Consider the following 23,038-nt stretch of genomic DNA (forward strand, 5'->3'; position numbering starts at 1 on the left):
CTCCAGATGAAATGACACTCACCTGAGTCACAAACGGACAAAATTCTAAGACCAAATAATAACTGGTCCAGTTCGGGCTACAGGGAGTGAATCATTGCTCATACTCACTTTGTGTGTATATGTGTGTATGAATGCATACGTGTGTGTATATATGTAATGTATGGACATGTATATATGGGTACGTTTTATTCTTCTCTCTCAGTGTAAATTAATTGTATAATTATCTGTGCTAGAAGGAAGACGAATATACAGATCTGAAGTTTCTTTTTTTCCAGTATTTGACATCTAATTTCAGGCTCAGAAGGGTGACTTTTGTCTTCACACTCCAGAAAAACATGGGAAGGAATAACAATACTCAGGAGTAGCTTACAAATGTAACTGTAACCCCGCTATACATCACTCTGATAATCAAGTAAAATTTTAAAAAAGAAAGGAATGAGAAGGGAAATGGAGAAAGATATGGAGAGAGAGAGAAAATTTTCTTCTCCATAGGCATAAATCTGAATTTTCAAAATCAGGAGTGACTATATATTCATATTAGACTTCCAAGGGGCCTCCCCCAGTAGAGTCACCTCCAGCAATAGGTCCTAGTAACAGCAAGAGTTCTAGTAACATTTCACTTATGAAATGACTTCTTTCAGAGACGCTCGTAACCAGTTTGGAAGGTATGCTGAGATGGATCAAGTGAACAATTAGCTCCCAAGGGATTCTGGCAGCTTATAGGGAAGACAGCTGTTGGAAGCTAGTTTCTTGAAAGGCATCTACTATTCTACTTTGATAAAACTTATATTGAAAAAGTCCACTTGTAAGACATCCTTTTAGGTATTGAAATACCTCCTGCACTGTTCTTTCAGATAAGAATTGTTTTTGCTATATGGGGTCTTTTATTATTCCATATGAAATTTTGGATTTTAACCAGGAGGGTTCGCTACTACACTGTTAGTGGGAGTGAAAACTCCTTCAACCACTATGGAAAGCAGTATGAAGGTTCCTCAAATGACTAAACATAGAACTCCCCTATGATCCAGCAATTGCATTACTTGGCATTTACCCAATTGTCCAGAAACAAGGACAGACTAAATCCACCAGCACAACGATGTTCATTGCAGCACTATTTACCATAGCAAAGATATGGAACCAACCCAGATGTCCCTCAGTTGATGAGTGGATCAACAAGATGTGGTATTTGTACACAATGGAATTCTATGCTGTTGTCAGAAAGAATGACATCGCCCTATTTGTTAGGAAATGGAAAGACTTAGAAAAAAATCATATTAAGTGACGTAAGCCAGACTCAAAGGAACATAGGCTCAATGGTTTCTCTCATTTGTCATAATTAGTATAAACCTTGGACTCTCCTAGCAGAGGTTTACAAATAGGGCAAAACCTAGATACATAAGGCCATATACGATGAGGTTAAATGAAAGGACCTCCAAGGTGTAGAAGCAAGAGTCACATAAGATGTGACTGTTGTTCTCAATGTACTATGTTATTTCTCATCTTACCTTGTTATCTGATATATTGTATATATGTTTATTTGAAATAAGATATGGAAGGGGAAATAAGATGAAGGGAGGGGGTGAGGAAGGGAAGTGAGGACAAAAACATGAGAAGGGGTGGCAATGATTGTTAAGAAATGTACCTTCTATCTGGCAAGTATAATGTAACCCTCCTATTAATTATGATTAATAATTTTTTAAAATAATTATTTGTGGTATTTCCCTGCAAACCAATAATGTACTTCCACAAAGTTTACTGCCTCTACTATTGTTTCTTATCCTCTCTCCCCACTTTTTTTTTTGCCCATCCTGGGCTTGAGCTCTGGGCCTGAGCACTGTTCTTGGACTTTTCTCAAGGCTAGAGCTCTACCACTTGAGCCTCAGCACCACTTCCAGCTTTTCTATGTACGTGGTACTAAGGAATTGAACACGGATCTTTGTGCATGCTAGGCAAGCACTCTACCAGTAGGCCAAATTCCCAGCCCATCTCCCCACTTTTTTCATCACTTTTAAATGAACTTTATCATTCCATTATCATAAAGAGCTAAAGTTGCTTTGATCACATTCATTCCGGGCTCTCTTTTCTCCCTCTCTCCTCCCACTCATCCCCCAACCCCAGACTCCACATTTCTTGCTCATATTACTTTGTGTTTCTCAGGTTTAGATTCTGTATGAGAAAGAACAGGCATTGCTATTTCACTGAAAATGATGATCTGCAGCGTCCTTGTCTTACTTCTGAGCATGATGCGAAGAGACCTTCAGGTGCCCTCCCTCCTCGGCATTTGTTTGTGCCATCCACCCTCATCTCAGTTGCTCCCACCTTCCTTCTTAGGTTCTATCTGGAAACACCAGGTCAGAGCCCACGGTTCCTCTAACCTTGGTCTGAAGCGACACAGCTTGAGGCTGGAGGAAGGCACTATCTTTCCCAAGGTAGTGTCACCATCACAGCACACACCTATATCATGGAGGCATTTCCGTGGCACATCCACTTAAGATTGAGACTGCTGGATATGGGAGTGGTATGGGTTGAGAGGAAGACTTGAGCCCCCAGAGCCTCGGGAAAGGCCCAGGAGCCAAGGATCAGTGTCTGGACACTCCTGGGTCTCGGCAGAGCTCTCATGAAATATGAAAGCTCCCATTCTGCTGCCTGAATCCAGATTTGATTTTCTCACTTAGTGCAAATGCATCAAGACAAATAAAATTGAACGAGCATGCCATGTACATGGAATAAGACCAACAGGAGTGGTCTCCCCTTTTCCTGCCTTCTTTCCTCTCACCTCCTCCTCCACGCATTCTCCCCCTCCCTGCTTATACTTACAAGACTCCGTTAGTGTCCTCTGAAGAGTGGCCAGTCACACAGTTCTATCAGCTCCAAGTCTGGAGGTCAGTGGCAAACAGACTAGGGCAGAGGTAGCTTGCTCTTTTCTGGGCACCACTCCATCAGCCAGATGGGTAGGTAAGAATGAATATATGTCTTACATAACCAGTACGTTTTCAAGGTTGTTAACTGAAAGTCAGGAGAAAAGAGCTGTTTCTGGATACATCTATAAATGATTGTGCCTTTTTCTTAGGGGTTAAGTCAAATGTGAGGAATGGAGCAAAGTAAATGGCATGGACTTAAACTTGTCTCCAATTTTTATAAAGCTTTACAACTCTAATAAATGTGGTCTGACATGTGTGAGTGATACCGAGGTCTCACTCCTACTTCTATTTTCTTAGTTTAAGTGACATTTATGGCTTTTCTCTAAGTTTATATTTTCTTAAAAAAAAGAGAGAGAGAGAGAAAGCAAGAAAGAAAAACTAGGTAGGAGTTTGCTGCTCTGGCTACAAATACCTAGGTTGTGTAATCATTTTTCCTTTTCTTTCAAGAGAAATAGTGAGTTAAAAAAAAAGATGCAAGATAATGACTCCACATACTGAGCACATGCTCTGCGCCAGGCACTGGACTAAGTATGACAATGTGAATCATCTCACTTTGCTCCATCAAATCCTCATGAACTAGAAATTATTCTGATCATCTCCAGGTTAGAGGAAAATCTCCAAGTATGGAGTTGCTACCTACATTGGCTCAGGATTAGTAAACTGAATTGATATGGAACCACACCTGTGACCTCCACTGCTACCTTCTACTTCACATTGAAATCAATGTTTTCATTTCAAGAATCGCAGTTATTTCCATTGCTGCTGTCGTTGGTTTTTGTTTTTCTTTATGATCTTTAAAAATACAAACTTGAATGATCGCCCAGGCACCGTCCAGCTTGGTGAAGTTTTCCATTTGAACAGACGGGGGAGCTTGGAGGCAGCTAGTCATTTTATTCTCCATTGTCTTCAAAAGTAAGGACGCTAAATGAAAGGATCTCTAGGATATAGAAACATAAGCCATATAATGAATGATTGTTGTTCTTAAGGTACTATGTTATCTCTCATCTCTTTTGCTGTCCCTTGGTTATCTCATATTGATATAGTATCTCACTTTGTTACCTGATATATCGGATATGTTTGTATTTGGTTATTTGAAATTGGATAGGGAATGGGGGAAAACAAGATGAGGGGTGGAGATGGGGGTGGGGGAGAGGGAAATGGGGACCAAGACATGTGAAAGGGTATTAATGTATGGGAGTTAATGCACCATCTACCTGGCAAATATCATGTAACCCTTCTACTATTTACAATAAAAAATATATGAAAAAAAAGTAAACCCAGTGGCTCCACAAATAAGCATCCACTTAAGCTTTTATGACTGGTCATGGTGAGGCACTAAATCCTGGTGCACCCGCACTGTGACAATGACATATCTGATGACTCACCAGGACTCAGAGTTCTGGGCATCTGAAGGCCTTACAAATGTCTCCCTAAAGCATGCCTTCTTCCAGATACGGAAAAACTCAGTACTCTTGGTGTCTCCGGAAGAAGCCGAGTCATGCACTGGGATAAAATAGGAATTAAACATTTTGAATAATATGAGGCTTTATTCAGTACTTAGTAGGAAGCAGCTTACTTAGCTGAGGAGGCAGCTCAAGTGATAGCCTTCAAGCACAAGGCCAAGTTCAGGTGTCAGTGATGTGTTTTTTCTTATTATTAAATCAGATGAAGGAAGTACAATTATGACTTGTAGTCCTGACACTGACAAGTCAAGTGTGTACTGTGTTTTGACTATATTTTCAGAATGTTCCCCAAAGGTTCATGCATGCCTAGTCCAGAGGAAAGAGCAGGGATGGGACCTTTAAGAGGTGAAGCCATGGGATAATGGTCTTGGAAGAGATTTAGTGCTGTGGTGGTGGAGTGAGAGATCTGGCAAGAATGGATTGCAAAGAAAAGGAATCCCTTTGCCTGTGGCACCAATGCTTGGCTTGCTTACTCATGGATGGTGAACTTCCCCTTGAATCATATCTCCAATCTCATCTTTTGCTAATTAATGAGACCTTCTCAGACTTTTCTGCGCTGACTGCCTTTGAACCACAATCTTGATATCTCAGCCTCTTGAGTAGCTAGTGTTACAGGTACACCACCTGAAAATACTGCTTAGTTATCATAGCCATGCTAAAAGTAAAGATTCATGCCACATTTTTCAAACTATTTGATATTCAACCCTAATTGTACATCTAACACAACTCATTATTAGAAAGATCATGCAGGGAAACAAAAGGAAAGACAATTTACCACCTAGAGACTCATAATATTTTCATTAATGTATGTACATTTCAATAAAATAGGTCCATCATATATCTTTGGTCATTTATTATTTTTATTAAATGCAATCATGTCTATATTTTTGGCTATCTATAGGAGAGTTGCACTGGCCAATTTGCTGTATCCTTTCTAGTGATCCTCTACCACTTCTTACCCAGCCTGGAACACACAGACACACAGATGTGGCTTGATATAAGCCTCTTCTGGTTTTCATAGACAAAATCCTAGAATGGGAGGCATGCTTTACTTCTCATTCTTTCCAATACCTCTAAATCAGGCAATTACAATTTGAGTAAAGCGAGTAAAAACAAGAAGCAGTAAAGCAAAATTGGACCCCTCACTGACACCATTGCTTCCAACCTTCTTCTAGTGAAATTGGACTAAAGGTATGCTCATGGTACTCAAAAGTCGATGGGTCTGGGAGGAAAAGTGCTACAATCATGAGCTCCCTGTTAAACTTTGGCCTCTGGCTTGCACAGCCACAACTTGATGCATATCTGGAACTGCTCTATTTCAAAAACTGGAGATTTAGAGACTCTGGACTTTCTACCCTTTATTCTCTGCCCACACCTCATTTGCCCAACTTTTTGTATTGCAAGGAATTGGAATTCTTCTACGGGGCACCTGTGGCTCATGCCTGTAATCTTAGCTACTCAGGAAGCTGAAAGCTCAGGATTGATTTTCAAAGCCAGCCTGGGCATGAACATTCATGAGACTTTTATGTCCAATTAACCACCTGGAATTAAAATCTGGAAATGGTGCTGGAGCTCATGTGATAAAGCACCAAACATGAGCAAAACTAACCACAGTGATAGTGCCAAGGACCTGAATTCAAAATCTAGTACTTCCACAAGAAAATGCATATATAGGGCTGGGAGTTTGGCCTAGTGGTTAAAGTGCTTGCCTAGCACGCATGAAGACCCGGGTTCGATTCCTCAGTACCACATACATAGAAAAAAGCCGGAAGTGGTGCTGAGGCTCAAGTGGTAGAGCTCTAGCCTTGAGAAAGTCCAAGGACAGTGCTCAGGCCCTGAGCTCAAGCCCAGGACTGGCAAAAAAAAAAAAAAAGAAAATGCATATATAAATCTTTTTGGTACACACATTTTTTTCAATGTGTTAACTCCAATATCTTTTGCCACGCCTCATTCACTTTTGAGCATTATTGTGATTATGACACTATTCAATGCTCTAATGACGTCTCTGAAACTTAATTTGAAATCTAGACTGCTGTCTAGACTTTTAGAATCATGTATTCATCTGCCTGCCTAACATTTCCAATCTTTAGTATCCTACAGATATCCAAACCAGGTATGAAATAATAAAGCTCATTCACTTATTTTCTAAAACTTGTCATTTGGCTGGCACCACTATTCAACAGAACTCATTCTTTCCAACTGTGAGTTGACCTGATTTCTCCCTTTCATGTGCTAGCAACCAACCAGATTTGTGCCCTGCATTTTTCTGGAATGGATATGCCTCTGTAACCAGATGCAGGTAGCCTTGTCTGGGGACCTCCTCTTCTCTCCTCAAGTGCAATGCCAAGATCTTCCAGCTGGTCCTCCCTCAGACCTTCTGAAAAATCACCTGACCCAACTCCAGCAATAATATATACATATTTATATTTATAAATATATTTATATTTATATGGTTGTGTAAGTCCTGTTCTGTTAAAAGTGTTGGATTTATTTTTTATCATGGGTACTAAATATCAATAAAAACTGACTTAGATTTCACACCACTCTGATGTGTGAGAAAGAAACCTTAAGCAGCAGTTTAAAATGAAGTGGTACTCAGAGACCCTTTATAAAACAGACTTTTCATAAGCTCCTTATTGTAACAAAGAAAGCATCATGTATCTGACTACTTAAACCAAAACCAGCACCATGCTGTTATGACTACTTTTTATATAGCAAATATTTCCTAATAGAAAAGGGGGAAAATCTTTGTACAAGTATCAAATATAATCAAAGGCAAGGAAAAAAGTTTTTCTAATTATACAAGATTGTGATTGATATCTCAAACAACAAAAACATCATTGACTTTAAGTTGGTTGAGGGAGAGAGAGAGGGGGGAGAGTGAGAGAGGGAGAGAGATGATAAATTGCCATCTTCAATTTCTATTTATACTCCTTGTGTGTATATAAACATAAAAACTACAATGAGATATACCCTCATTACAGTACTCTAACATAATTAACATTATTTACTTGTACCATACAGCTAAAAAGATTTGCGTTTTATGCATTGTTTGAGGGAAAGAAGAATAGGAGATTTTTAAAATGAGAAACCACATAACAATTTCTGTATAAAATGGTTTAAGGGATACATGGATTTAAGTTACTCCTTCAAATTATTACCCTCAACAGATCTGACCAGAGTTATATATTTTCCAAATAGAAGTTTAAAAATAGAAATGTGTTCTATCACTATAGGGAAACAAAGTAATCAACATATGTACTACTAAGTATGATGATCTTCAAACAACCATGTTTTACAAAAATAATAATACACTTGAGACATTTTTATTCCAGTGAACAGTATAATATTTTCCCTAATTCATATTAAATATGCATTTGCTGTGGTCCAACCACACAGATTTAATACAAATTTGTCATTTTTTAGGTATTTTTAAAAATACCTGAAAAAATCATCAATTCCCCACTACTAACTTGAGTTCTATGATACTAATTCATCTCCATTAAGCCCTGTACTAATTGGACCCTAACAGGAACTGAAATTAAAATTATACTGAAGACTTATGAAATGTAAAACAGGCAAACAAATAGAAATATGCCTCCCAAATGCCCCAAAATATACATGAAAGTAAAACAGATCATGTAAATACATCAAAATTTTGAGGCCCAGTCTTTCCTGTTGGTACTGTGTAAGAAAACATACGGGTGGGGGAAGGGAAATGGGGACCAAGACATGAGAAAGGGTATCAATGTATGTGAAGTAAGGCACCTTCTATCTGGTGAATATAATGTACCCCTTCTTTTAATTACAATAAAAGTATATGAAAAAAAAGAAAACATCTAATGGGTTGATGCCAGGAAAAGGGTAGCGCATTGAGCTGCCTAATGAGTGCCCTTTAGTTTTGGCCTTTGCTTCTTGACCCACAGTCCTAAAACATGCCAAGGGCTAGCCCACTGATAATGCAAAAAGACGACCTAGAAAATCATGGCCTCAGTGTTTTTTGGTGTGTTTTTTTTATTTTTTTGTTATAGAATATTAATCTTCCTTATGTTTATGAAAGAGTTGGAAGGATTGAGTGACTGGCCAATAATAAAAGTATAAGCAATCCTTATTGCTAATTCTAGCTTTAACTGGGTGAAAAAGCTAACAAAAACTGTCCATACTTATTTCCTATAGTCCTTAATACCTCTTAAGTTAGCCAAGTAAAATGTCTCGGCATCATTTGAGTTTTTTTTTTCTTGAGAGTAGGAAACTTATTTGAATTTACAGAATAAAATGTGACCATTCCATTTGAGAAAAATGTTTTAATTTTTTTATTTTAATTATAAAGGTGATGTACAGAGGTCTAGTTGCAGTAACCAAAATGAGATAACAAATACAAGGACAATGTTACCTCTTCAAAAATAAAAATAAATAAAAGCAAGGGCCATCCCTCCAATAAACTCTTTTCTGCCTGAAAAAAAAAGTAAGGGCCAGGAGCGTAGCCTGGTGGTAGAGTGCTCATACACAAAGCCCTGGATTCAATTCCTCTGTATCACATGCTCAGAAAAAGCCAGAAGTGGTGCTGTGGCTCAAGTGGCAAGGCACTAGCCTTGAGAAAAAAGTATCCAAGACAGTGCCCAGGCCCTGAGTTCAAGCCCTAAGACTGGCATTAATTAATTAATTAATTAATTAATTCACCCTTTTTTAAGATTAAAATTTCTCACTACTTCCGAATATTAAAAACAAATAGAAAGTTCACTTTTTCAAAAACACACAGATTCTAGTAAAAAACAGGTAATTTACATTTTCCCTGGCTGTATACTGAGACTCTTGAGCTCTTGAGTGGTCATCAGAGAGAATTAGAAGCTGAAAAGACAGAATTTTCAGTTTAATAAGGAATTAAAATAAAAACTCAATAGCTTGGGAGAGGTTAATGGCTGTAAAGAAAAGAAAATGAATTCGATGTTTCAACAGTAAGCACCCTGTAATAATTTACCTAAGTATAAAAAGTAAAATGGAAAATTATACACCTCTCCTTCTCAAAGCATTTTTGCCTATGAATGAGAATCTAAACCCAAGAGACCTCCCCTTCACCCAATCCCTAACTCAGAACAAGTCCTTACCACACTAGTCTACTGATTTTCCCAGAGTAAAGCAGCAACATTCTTTATCCTGGCTAACTGGGCGTGTGGGAATAGAAGCCACAGGCACAGTTTGTGCTTACATCTGCATATGTGACTTCGGGTAAAAATAGGATTCAAAGTATTTCATTTGTTCTTTATGGCTTTCTTAAGTTCTTCACTATTTGTCAAACATTTAAATTTGAGTCTTCTCATTTCTAAAACTTCTATTATCGCTACCTATTCTTCATATCACTAATCATTTCAGAATAGCATAGTTTGCTGTCTTGAGATATATTCATATTTTTTTTACCACATTTGAACTGACTTCTCAGAATGGCTTCTAGACAATCCTTCACTTCTATAGTCTGGGATACAAAGAAAAGGGAACTAGATTAACTCATCATTGATGCCAATAATGTACTGACACCTTTTGTGTTTGTGTGGGGGGGACATGAACTTTGAACTCAGCCTAGGCACTGACCCTGAGTTCTTCAGCTCAAGGCTTCCATCCTGCCCCCAGACCTGGGTGTTGGCCCTGAGCTCTTCAGCTACCTTTGAGCCAAGCCCCACTTCCTATTTTCTAGAGGTTAATTGGAGATAAGAGTCTCAGGTCCTTTTATGCCCAGGCTGGCTTTGAACCTTGATCCTCAGATCTCAGCCTCCTGAACAGTTAGGATTACAGGTATAAGCCACAGCACCTGGCTACTGACAGCTTTATATATATAAACTTATTGGTTCATCAAAAACTATTCTGCATGTATATTCAGTGCCTTATTTTACTGATGAGGAAACTCTGAGAAGTTGTGGTTTGCTCAAGGCCACCCAGGAAGTGAGTAAGGAAATGAAAATTTGGATCAGACTTTCTGATTTCTTAGCCTTCACTCCTGAGCATTACTGAAATCTGTCTTTTCTCAACTCTGTCTTTAGATTAGTTAGGGTTCTTAAACCGATCCCAAACTTTCATCGCTTATTCCTAGTGAGAAAAATTAACCTAATTTTCTTCTGCCGAAAGTTGCAAGTGCAGCCTCCATAAAGAATGCTAGGATCTGAATATGAAACAACTTCCAAGGCTCGTGTGTGGTTCATTACTTGGTCCCAAGATGACTGTGATAGTTTAGACAGTTCTGAAAAGTTTAGGAGATGGAACCTCCCTGGAGGAAGTAGGTCACTGGAGTGTGAATATGAAGGCTAGAGGTTATTGCTACTCCATTCTTCCCTCTACTTGCTGGCTATGATGTGAGCTGCTCCACTAGGCCTCCTCCACTGAGAAAGAATGACACTAAATAACTTTTTTCCCCTTTATGTTTGTTTCTCCAGGCAATTGATCACAGGAATGATCAAAGTGACCAATTCAAGTAATATAAGAACTCACATTCCCAAACCAAACTACAAATGTGTTTGTTTCTAATAGCAAATCCTTATGACATAAGGGTTTTTCTGAAAATCCCTGTGGCATAAGAGAAGGGGACTGTTTTCAGTCACATTGCATAATGCAATATTTGCATTCTGTTCTCTAGGGGGAGATCAGCAAAAATATTAAGCTATCAGTAAGATAACACTGCAGTGTTCTGATCTTGTCATTTATATCCTTCTTTGTACTTCAACTCAGGTCTTCCATTTACAGAGCCTCCTGGTGCTTCCTTAGGTCCTGCTCCTACACTCTAGTTCTGCCTCCTTTATGTGTCTTGCTGGAATTTTAAGTCTAGCAAATGCACAGGCTGGGCTCATCACCTCACTTCTATTATTCACCAGAATGATTTCCTTAAACTAGTTCTCTTCCTTTGTTTCCGCCTTTGCATGAGTAGAACCTTCTCTCTTTTCTTCCCACTTCCTACTGGCATGTGAATTGTCAAATCTATTCTACTCACACACTTCCATCACCTTAGCAGCATCTGCATCCTTAAGCAATAGCACTGTCAGATTGATCTTCACCATTTTAATCTCTCCTTGGCTCAAAGTCCTCAAGGACCCTCAACATAATTGCCAAAGTATATGGATCCTCAATGTCCCTGGCCCACCACATTCCTTTAACTTTGTCTACTATTGTTTTCTAATATGCAGAGTACTTGTCAGCCCAACAGAAGGATTTAGAGCTCCTAATTCATGCATTTACTGGCCTGGGATTTCACACAAGCATGAACTACTGAATGAAACCCTGTATCCTGCACCTGCTTCTGCTAACCTCCTGCCCTAATCAAACACTGCCTCCCCTGTGAAGCCTCCACTGATTTACCCATCTCCTTTTTTACATTGTGAAAACTACTTCACAAAGTTTTAGTTGCTCCCACTGTTTTTACAGTCAAAGAATAGAAGCAGTACTAAGCAAATTTAATCCTTATAAATTTGCTATTATGTAGTAAAGCCAAAGCAAAAAGTCTGAGAGGTGAAGTCATTCTTCTGGATGATATAAACAGACAGTAAATTCTGGAAGTACTATAATGCCAGTTCCACTGTATCAGGATTAAATAAAATTTGCATCTAACTCAATATGCATTTCACCGGAGAAACTTTACAGCCCCTTCCTTTGATATTGTTATGCATACACGCATATTGTGTGTGTCTATGTGTGTGAAAGATATAGAGAAGAACTTACTTTGCTTCCTCTGATTTATTTCTATGCATCTGAAGGACCTACCTTATTGTCATGTCCCAATATGTGTTCATTAAATATAATTGTAGAACCAAATGGGTAAATTTTATTAGAGACAGAATATCTCTGCTTTGGAAGATGACTTGAAAAGCCTAGGGTTTGAAAACCTAAGCAGGCAAATATTATCTAGATGCTTCTTAAGTAAAATTCCTTTTATCATTGAACTTTTTTAATTATGCATCTTTAAATAGCTGTGCAGATGATGCATCATGACCAATGTCAAGTCTTTCAATATTCTTGATCATCAATGTCTTATCACCCCTTCCCTTACTCATCTTAATTTCATAGAATATACATGTATAATTGTCTGCATTTCCCCTTTTGCCTCTCTCTTCATTTGTCTACACCTTTTCCTTTTACCCCACCACACTGCTTTTGGGTATCCACTTTCTAGTGTCTATTTTGTTGAACTTTGTTTTCTTTCAAATCTCTATATTTCAGGTAATATGCTTGTATATTGCATACCACCCAATGTATTTACTTAAAAATTTATGAGCTAAATCTACTTGCCACACATAAGAGAACACAAAAATCCTTTGTCTCTCTGGGCCTGACTTGTTTCACTTAACCAATCTTTTCCAGGTCTTTCCTTTTCTTTACAAATGATACAACATCGTTCTTTCTAAGGGATGAGTAAAATTCCATTGTGAATATGTATGTACCACATTTTCTTCATCCATTCTTCCACTGAGGTACATCCATGCTTTCTTTTATTAGTTCGAGATACATTTTTAAGTTGACCAAAGTCTGAAAATTGACTGAATGCTGCAAACATATTAAAAGACAAGAAATTAATCCATTTCTAGAAGTGAGTTATTCTTGTGATGCATAGTCTTTAAGTCAAGTTCTAATTCTTTCAAATGTTACTGGCCCATTCCTGTTGCTACCTCACACACTTAAACTTTCAGCAACTTCATATAGTACCTTATGTCAATAAAATACATATAGGTACATTCTACCTCTCTTTTGCAGAGGTGTATGTATATATACATTCACGCAAGCATTTTTCCCTGACACAATCTAGATGTGCACATGGAATTGACAAGTAGTTCAACTGCCATGGAAAGTTGGATCACTGAAATCAAGGGAAATTCTCACGAGAATGATGGTATTCGTTGTGATGGTAAATGGTATTACTATTGTCGTTATTACTGAAAGCTCTGATTTGTTGACTACAGCAAAGTCATAAAGCAACAAACAGATTTTTAAAACAAAAGACCAGGGCAGCAACTATAGATGAGACCTAAATATCTCTTCTTCTAGATAGCTCCCAGTAGGAGACAAAGAACGATTTACAGCTCTCATTGGGACAAAAGTGGGAAGATAAAATGTCTACATTATATAGATTAGTGCATGGCTTCTTAGCCATCTGTCACAGAAACAGGCTGGCTTCTACCAATGGTTTACATCAAACTCATTTTCTAGACAAAGAAACTGAGGCCTACAGAGAATGAAATATAGACCGGTGAGACAGGATCCTGAGTGCCCCGTAACTCACTTTGCTCCTGGGTTCCTCCACCCCTCATCCATTTTCTCCTTAGTGTTTCAGGGCATTGTTCTTTCAGCTTGCATTGAGTTGGTTGGAGGTAGGCACCATAGATTTGATTGATACAGCAATTTGCATCTCAAGGCATTGCTCGATAAATACAGTGCAATGAAAGGCTACTCTCTCACAAGCCGATTTTTCCCTCTGGGCTGACTTCCGAAACTCATTGATGTCACTTCCTTCCTCAGTCAGCAAGTGAATTTTCTTTAATTCCCAAGACCAGCTGTCCATGCTGTCAACAGAAAGTTATTAAAATTCCTTTAAAGTGAATAAAAATAGCCTAAAAGCAAATGTACTGGGAAACAGGAAAGAATCAGTATGCAAAGTCCACAAACCTCTGAGCAAAATAGTGTTGAACCAACCAGAGATCTCAAACACTGTATATTCAAGATGCTAGGGTAAACTAAATAAATAAATAATTAATTAAAAGATGCTAAACCACACACTTCTTAATCTTTTATTAGCAGAAGCTTACACAGTCAAAATTGATCTTCCTAAATTCTTTTTCACCTATGAGTGGAATCAACTCAAGGGTGATTTAGGTTTTCAGAGTTTTTTCTTTTTGTTTTCATTTTATAAATTGGGATTCCCTCTTGTTTTCTTTCAAGGACCGAAGAATATATCTATCCCCACCAGGCTGAGACTGCCCATAAGCAAGAGAAAAAAAATACCATTTCTGTTAGCAATAATCGTAAGCATGAGGGCCACAAAACAGTAATACAATAATATATTTTAATAATTTATTTGAATTTTAATAGCTCAAAGGAAGAGATCTTTTTTTCTCATATGTGAGTAGTTTTACCTCACAGATAGAAATGGTCTGCCTCCAGAACCAGCACCCTGTTCCTCAGCTACCCTGTGTGACCTGAATTCCTGCAGGCTGCTTTGCTAATTCCTAGGTCAGCTTGCGCCTGAGCCTCAGTCTTCCAACATGGGGACTCCTTTCTTGTTGCCTGAGTTGTACATGGATGGTCCTTGCCACTCACCCCAAGAGTTGCCACTCACCTTCTCCATACTGGGCACAAAGTCACTAAATGCTGAACTCTGTCCAAGGAAATTCCTACCTAATATGTACCTACGTGAGCCAGGTTTGGGTCATAGAGTCGGAGCCACCACTCGGGGCCTCAGATTTCTACTTATACATACATAATGTGATTTTTTAACATGTATAATACACAATGAAATTATGTATTGCCTCTTTCTTTACTTTTGTGATGATTGGTACTTCATCATTTCTAAGACTTTTACTTCACTTTATTTAAAATGGATGTGGCAGGGACCTCTTTTAGACATTCCACAATGAATGACATTCAGTATTTTAGAATCTTATACTGTATATGTTCCTTTATGACCTTTCACACATAATGTTGATTTCTTTTCTGTCCCAACCAATTTACCATCCTCAGAACAATTACTTATACTTTGATCTCCAGGAATCCTGTACCAACAAAGTATTACCATGTCTTCATCATTCCCCAGATAAGAGAGGCATTTTTCAGTGGCACTTCTTGGTGGCATCATAGCCCATATCTGTAAACCCAGCATGGGAAATTGAGTCAGAAGGATTATAAAATTCAGCCCAGCCCAGTCTATACTGCAAGACTCTGTATGAACAAAAACAAAGCAAACAAAAAATGGTGCAACAGCCGTCTGACACTTCAAATCTCCTTGTCTGGTTCTTGGTATTTCATGAGCTCAGTTTAAGTATAAACGTCCATAGCGAGTCAGTTTTTGGAAACATGTTGACTAGCTTCTGTACAAATTTATCTTCAGACTTATTGATCTCCACTCCATTTTCTGTTATCTGGGACTAATACAGTTTTTCAGACTTTGATTTACTCCCCCCACACACACACTATTGGAATAATTTCAAATGACCATGTGTTTTACAAACCCTTCTATGGGAGTTCCAACTGAGAACAGAACAGTCAATGTGCATGTTTTAATTGATTTTTATGCTTTCATATAAATTTATTTCTGGTTTCTCTTTCAGTGACTACAGAAAACCTCCACGAGCATATTGCCAACCAGGTACTTCTTTAATTCTCCTAATCTATAATATAGAATTTTATTTCAAATGTCAATGTGTAAACACTTATACATGTTAAAAAGATGTATGCTGATGGTTAGATATGAGCAATGTATATTTTTTGGACCTGAGAACAAACAAGCCAGCCAACTGTGAAGGATTGTGACTGACTTTTTTTTACCTGTTTCCAACACTATTCCTTTCCTCTGCCCCATCCACTCCAAAAGGGCCAACAATAGACTAGTGGATTGTGACATTCCTGACAAATACATGCTCCTGTGACCATACTGTGCCCACTACCTTGGCAAAAAGTAGAAACTTTTGTTTATTATTCCGTAGATTAAAATAACTGTGATCTTCTCATGTGTTCATTCATCCAGGTGAAAATCACTTTCTCCATAGAATGGAAATACACTTCTAGATGGCTTCCTATCCTGATCTTTCCTATCTTCTCCAATCCAGTTGATATCTTCCTCTGTCCTTAGCTAGTCTTCTTACTGGTCTAGTGCTTATATTTTCAGATACATGGGGTCCTTTATATAGAACCATGCACTGGAAGGCCTTCCATAGGAGCCCATTATGTCCACCCACCTGTCAGACCATTGAGCTCCAGGGCCCGCACCTGTGCTCTATGCACCAGACTGAGTATGCAGACACTGGCCTGTAGCAAAATATTGCTTAGATTTCACTCACAGATGGAAATCTCTATGTCTTTTACTTCCTTCTCTGGTCTAAATTACAACTCACCCTTGCCAAGAAGGAAAGTGGTAAATCTACATTCAGACCTGCCAAAGGGATGTTTCCAAAGTTATCCCATTGTGCACCCCACAATGAGCTCCACTTCTAGTTACCATTGTCCGTCAGCCCACATTAAGTTCTCAGCTAAATACCCTGCAGTTCATCAAGCTTCCAACATCACTAGCTCATTTGGTTAATGTACCCTACTGGAAGGCCAGAAGGCCAAATCAGTTACTTATCAACTGTCTTTTGCCTTTTGAATATAATTGCTTAAGCTGACTTTCAGAAACAACCAATATAAAACTTGAAAATATCATCAATGTGTAATAGCTAATTTAATTTACTTCATTATCTTATTTTCACTTACTGTGTATACTCAAGAGGCTTCGTAAGGATGAACACAGTTAACCTGCAAAATTTACTGCTAGCATATATGTCACATAGAGAGTACTTTTCCTTATATAGAGATTTATTTTCTCATTATTAATTAAGTAAAAGCAAAGGTTCAAAAATAAATTGAGGGCAGCTTTCAAGAGCGATTTTTCTTTTTTTTTTATTGTAATTAGTAAAAGGGTTACATGATATTTGCCAGATAGAAGATACGTTAATTCACATACATTGATACCCTTTCACATGTCTTGGTACCCATTTCCCTCCCCCCCACACCCCCCACCCGTCTTGGTTTTCCCCCTTCCCTATCAAATTTCAAATATCCAAATACAAATAAATTCAATATATTAGATAACAAAGTGAGATACTATACCAATATGAGATAACAAGGGACAGCAAAGGAGATGAGAGACAACATAGTACATTAAGGACAACAATCATTCATTATAAGGCTTTTGTTTCACTATCCTGGAGGTCCTTTTAATTAGCTTCACATTATATGTCCTTATGTATCAAGATTTTGCTCTATTGCAAATCTCTGCTAGTAGAGCCCAAGGTTTCTACTGATTATGATGAATGAGGGAAACCATTGAGCCTAAGTTCCTTTGAGTCTGGCTTACTTCACTTAATATGATTTTTTCTAAGTCTTTCCATTTCCTAACAAATGGGGCGATGTCATTCTTTCTGACAGCAGCATAGAATTCCATTGTGTACAAATACCACAACTTGTTGATCCACTCATCAACTGAGGGACATCTAGGTTGGTTCCATATCTTTGCTATGGTGAATAGTGCTGCAATGAACATTGTTGTGCTAGTGGGTTTAGTATGCCCTTGTTTCTGGATGATTGGGTAAATGCCAAGTAGTGGAATTGCTGGGTCATAGGGGAGTTCTATGTTTAGCCTTTTGAGGCACTGCCACACTGCTTTCCATAGTGGTTGGACGAGTTTGCACTCCCACCAACAGTGTAGTAGTGATCCCTCCTGGCCACATCCCCTCCAGCATCTGTTGTCATTCGTTTTCCTAATCCTGGCCATTCTAGCTGGAGTGAGGTGGAATCTTAGAGTTGTTTTGATTTGCATTTCTTTTATGACCAGAGATGTTGAGCATTTCTTCATGTGTCTATAGGCCATTTTTGTTTCTTCTTCAGAGAAGACTCTCTTTAAGTCTTTGGCCCATTTTTTAATGGGATGGTTGTTACTTTGGAGGTTAGTTTTGGAGTGATTCAATTTTTTGAGTTGCTGATATATTTTAGATATGAGGCCTTTGTCCGTTGTTTGGTTGGTGAAGATCTTCTCCCACTCTGTAGGCTTCCTGATTAGTTTACTAGCTATGTCCTTTGCCATACAAAAGCTCTGCAGTTTAATGCAGTCCCACTTATCCAGCCTTTCTCTGATTTGTTGTGATTCTTGGTCCTTATTAAGAAAGTTTCGACCTGTGCCAAGGAGGCCTAGTGTATCTCCTATTCCTTCCTGTAGAGTTTTCAGTGTGTCAGCTTTTACCTCCAGGTCTTTGATCCATTTGGAGTTAATTCTAGTGCAAGGTGACAAAGAAGGATCCAGCTTTAGTTTTCTGCAGGTGCTTAACCAGTTCTGCCAGCACAACTTGTTGAAGAGGCTGTCTTTCTTCCATTCTATTTTTTTGGCTCCCTTGTCAAGAGCGATTTTTCATTTCTTGTATTTTTTTCCTTCTTTGTACATTTGGATAAACAATTAGAATATTATATAAACCAAACGTGAACAACAAATATTTACTCATCCTCTTAAATACTGACTTGATGCCAGATACAATCATAATGTCTTCCAGCTTTAATGAAAGAGTGCAATTATTTGAACTTGAACAAAAGAGAGGAAGGCTTTCCTATTTTATTTTTACAGTTGTTCTCAGAAAACATAATTGTCCTCGTCTACCAGCTTGCATTTCTTTGCTATTCTCTCTCTCTCTCTCTTTTTCTTTTTTTGGAAGGTCCTGGGATTTGATCTCAGGGTTTAGGTGCTCTCCCTGAGCTCTTTTGCTCAAGGCTGGAATTCTACCATTTTGAGCCACAGCGTCACTTCTGGTTTTCTGGTGGCTATTTGGAGATAACAGTGTCACAGGGACTTTGCAGCCCAAGATGGCTTTGAAATGCAATCCTCAGATCTCAGCCTCCTGAGTAGCTGGTATTACAGGCACCGGGCCAGCTTGGATTTCCAATACTCCAACAGAATTTCCTTCCATTCTTTCAATTAAGGACCCACTCTCAGGAATACACTAATTATAAAATGCAAAGAGGCAGCCTACATCTCAAACTTACTGAAATTTTGGTAAACAGTTAAAATATGAAGTAATTTTCTTTTCTAAATCACTCTACTATTAAAGGAATTTTGTTCTTGAAAGAATATTTTTGAAAACTCACTCTGGATAACCAATACAATATCTTTATTAGACAAAAAATACAAAATGTAACACTGGCAAGCATTAAGCTAGTGAAGTCCTCCCTGCAAGCTACTATAAATTATGTAATTAAAATAAAATTGAAAATTGAGTCTTCCCTTTTTCTTTTCTTCCTTTCCTTCTTTCCTCCATCCTTCTTCCCTTCTCCTCTCTCTCCCTCTCTCTCCCTCTCTCTCCCTCCTCTCTCTCCCTCTCTCTCTCTCCCTCTCTCTCTCCCTCCCTCTCTCTCTCTCCCTCTCTCTCCCTCTCTCTCCCTCTCCCTCTCTCCCTCTCCCTCTCCCTCTCCCTCTCCCTCTCCCTCTCCCTCTCTCTCTCTCCCTCTCTCCCTCTCTCCCTCTCTCCCTCTCTCCCTCTCTCTCTCTCTCTCTCTCTCTCTCTCTCTCTCTCTTTCTTTCTTACCAATAGGTAAGCTAAATTGTACACCAACTTAAGGATTCAGGGCTGGAAAGAGGGGAGCCAGCTCCCTGGTCAATATCCAGTGTGGGGTTTTTAGCCTCAGGCTAGTTTACCACACCTGAGCTCAAAGAACAAACAAGTCTTTGAGTCCTCTGGAGAGCATGGTAGGTTCTTCTCTGTGTGACTCACTGGGGAAATCAGTATGCTTTTAAAAAGTAACTTGTGAACACAGCTTGTTTATGAGGAGTAAACAAAAAGAAAAAAAAGTGAGCAGAGAATTACTTGGCAGCTCCTGCCCACAATGAGCTGAATGCATGACCCATTGCTTTCAGCTGTCTCTGGCACTTCAATGCTGCAATAATTTCCTATCTGGAAAATGTTACTTGTAGAGATGAAATCTCCTATATATTTTCTGAATACCTTGTACTGTGGTCGATTAAGGTGAATACCTTAAAATACTAACCAAAAAAAAACTTTCAAAGCCAAATTAAACTATGATCATCATGAAAATAGAAAACAAAATGTAAAAACCTTCTAACTTTTTGGAACCTGCCTTATTATAAAGCAGACAATGGAAACTTCTAGTAAATGAATACCTTCTGTTTTACTTCTTTATATAGCAGATAATTGCAGTCCATGGTGAATTAATACCTTGTGTTTGTGCAATGAGGTGACAAAGAGAAACACAGAATAGGAGACTGCTTCTTGTGGAGGGAAATTCATGCTATGTTTGAGAGCTGACCCTGAACAAGTCTTTCTTATACTGATCACCCAGTTCAGAGACCAAACCCCAGAGACCAAACTACTTGACCAACATCCAAGGTTCCAGAAACTCCAGAATATACTTCCACTAACTGGGTGATTTCAAACAACAGAAATGTATTGTTTCACAACTCTGGATGTTGAATATCCAAAGTTGAAGTGCCAATAGGACCTCAAAAACCCACAGGAGAGGAGGATGTTTCCCTGCCTTGCCCTAGATTTGGTGATGGTCATACTTAGTTTTCACTGAAGCCACATCGTTCCAGTCTCTGTCCTTCCCATTTGGATGACAGCCGTGTTGTCTTAGACCACACTTAGGAACTCAACTTGACCACATCTCTAAATTTCTCAAGTTCAAATATTACATTCACAGACAGGAAGAATAGTGAAACCAGAGGTTTCTGACTCTGAGCCCAAACTCCAGGAAGAGTTACATGTCAGGTCCAGCTATTTACCCAGTAAATAGACATGGTAAAGGGAAAGAAAGAAGATTAATTGTATGGCATGGGCAAGCCAAGATAAGAAAGCATTCAGTCTAGTTTCAGCCATCTTCAAGGTATAGGTAGGTGCCTTAGGTTGAAAAGGTAAAGCAGAGGTGTGAGGTAAAAGTATGCCCGGTTAAAACAATCCCAAGTCACAGTTCCTGTTCAGAGGTAGCCAGGTGACCAGAGATACCCTGACAGTCATGGTCAAGGGAACAAGTAGGGCCTGATTACACTAAGAGTCATCAATGCCTTTGAGATAGTCTTGCTGTCTCTTGACTTCATGTTGCAGGACAAAAGGCATAGATACAACTTGGAGGAGGCAGAGAGGCTTGGCCTCTATTTTGCTCCCAGTTAACATGATTGCTCAGGTAAGAAGTCGGTGTTTTTCAGCTAAGTCAGTTGAAAGGCCTCTTGCATTACTTCAAGCTATCTGTTTGGGTGGCACAAATGTACCCTTAATCACAAGCTGGCAACTTCATTCATGTAGACTAAATGCTGAGTACACAAAGCCCTGCCCCATAGTTAGCCGTGATTATTCACCTGCCCCTGCCTCTGTCTTCTATTCACTTCAGAAACTTGTTAGCACAGATCTGGAAACCATATCCTAAAGAAATCTTAGATGGGTGGGATTGGACTTGAATTCAGACAGAGGCTGACCCTTTGGCCAAATCAAGACAGGTGATACTTGACAAAGTTTCAACATTACAAATACAGAAATGTAAAGACATGTTTTTTTGTGTGTTTCCCTCCCCTCCCAGCCTCATGTCTTAAAGTATGGTAACCAACCTAACACAAAAAGGATATGAGACTAAGACTTAGCTGCTTAATTGGGCCCTCTGATCAAGTTGAGTGGGCCAAGCTGAGAATAATACCAATGAACACCAGTGAATGTGACCGCACTGGCGTCTCAGTATCTTCACCACATCCTGCATAGTTCAAGGATGTGCAGTCTCGCTTTGCTCACCTGTATCTTTCTCTCCTGCTGGGGATGAAAAGGGTGAGCATAGAGCGTAGTATGGAGTGGTTCTGAGACTGGCTTGATCATTTGGAGCCCATAAAATAAGGCAGGAGTCATAGAACCTACACTCCTGGTAACTTGAAGACCTTGACCAAGATATCCTCATCTTTAATGGGAGGAGATGCAGCCACCATGCTGGCATCCTCCCTGTGAGTTCAATTTCTGCTCTGCTCTCCTTCTGAGCTTCCTTCTGATCTCTAGGCTTCTAGTGGCAGGATAGCCTTTAGGGAACGTGGTGCTCCTTGGGTCTATTAGTCCAGGTTAGGACTTGGGGTAGCGTCCTTTTTTCCCCTGTTTCTGTTTCTTTCTATTTCTGTTTCTTTCTTTTTCTTTCTTTCCCCCTATTTGTTATAGTACTGAGGTGTGAACTCAAGGCCTCATGCTTTCTAGGCAAACATTACCATTTAAACAATGCTCCCAGATCACTGTGCGCTGCTTGTTTTTGAGAACCTGTGCATGGACCTATACCCCCTCCCCCCCCCCACACACACACGCACACAAAACTATGCCCAACATCTTTCTATTGAGATGGAGTCTCATGGACTTTTCTGCCTAGGTTATGCTGGAATCTCAGTCCCTCCACTATCAGTCTGCCATATGGCTTAATATGGTAAGCATGTGCCACTTCCCCTGGCTATTAATAGAGAGGGTATCTCATGAACTTTTCTGTACTGGCTGCCATCTAGCTACAATCCTCCCATTTTGGGCCTCTGGTAAGAACCACTAGCATCTGACTTAATGTATCTTCTTCAACTACGAAATCTTTAGACATAGAAAACAGAGGCCTGCATTCACAGTCTTTCTCAATACCTCACAATGTTAAATACAACACTGCTGAGATACTGGTGATTTTAGAAACTCATTATGTGATTCTAATGGAAAGCAGGATGGACAAAGCCCTTACCTGTTACCTGTAAGTTGAATCCCTAACATCTGCCCAGTGGATGTGGTATACAGGCCATAGGAACTTGGTGATCTCCATGTATCAAGATATATATTTTACCCCATTTATTTGTGTGAAACAATGGAGTGATTTATAAAACCATGTTCCTAACACACGAAGCCTCTGTTCTGCATGTATAAAATCTACTCATGAAGTTCC

General features: G+C 39.1%; 1 protein-coding gene across 1 annotated transcript in view; it reads left to right on the plus strand.

Moving 5' to 3' along the window:
* Chst9 (carbohydrate sulfotransferase 9) overlaps window positions 1–23,038 on the plus strand; it is a 226,718-nt gene that overhangs the window by 175,618 nt on the left and 28,062 nt on the right. Inside the window, exon 4 of the mRNA XM_090353297.1 lies at window positions 15,679–15,716. Coding sequence (XP_090209423.1) covers window positions 15,679–15,716 — 38 coding nt within the window. The remainder of the gene's footprint in view (window positions 1–15,678; window positions 15,717–23,038) is intronic.

This window comes from Megascapheus bottae, chromosome 19, assembly GCF_031878675.1.
Source record: "Megascapheus bottae isolate mThoBot1 chromosome 19, mThoBot2.hap1, whole genome shotgun sequence".
In the NCBI taxonomy this organism is placed as follows: Eukaryota; Metazoa; Chordata; class Mammalia; order Rodentia; family Geomyidae; genus Megascapheus; species Megascapheus bottae.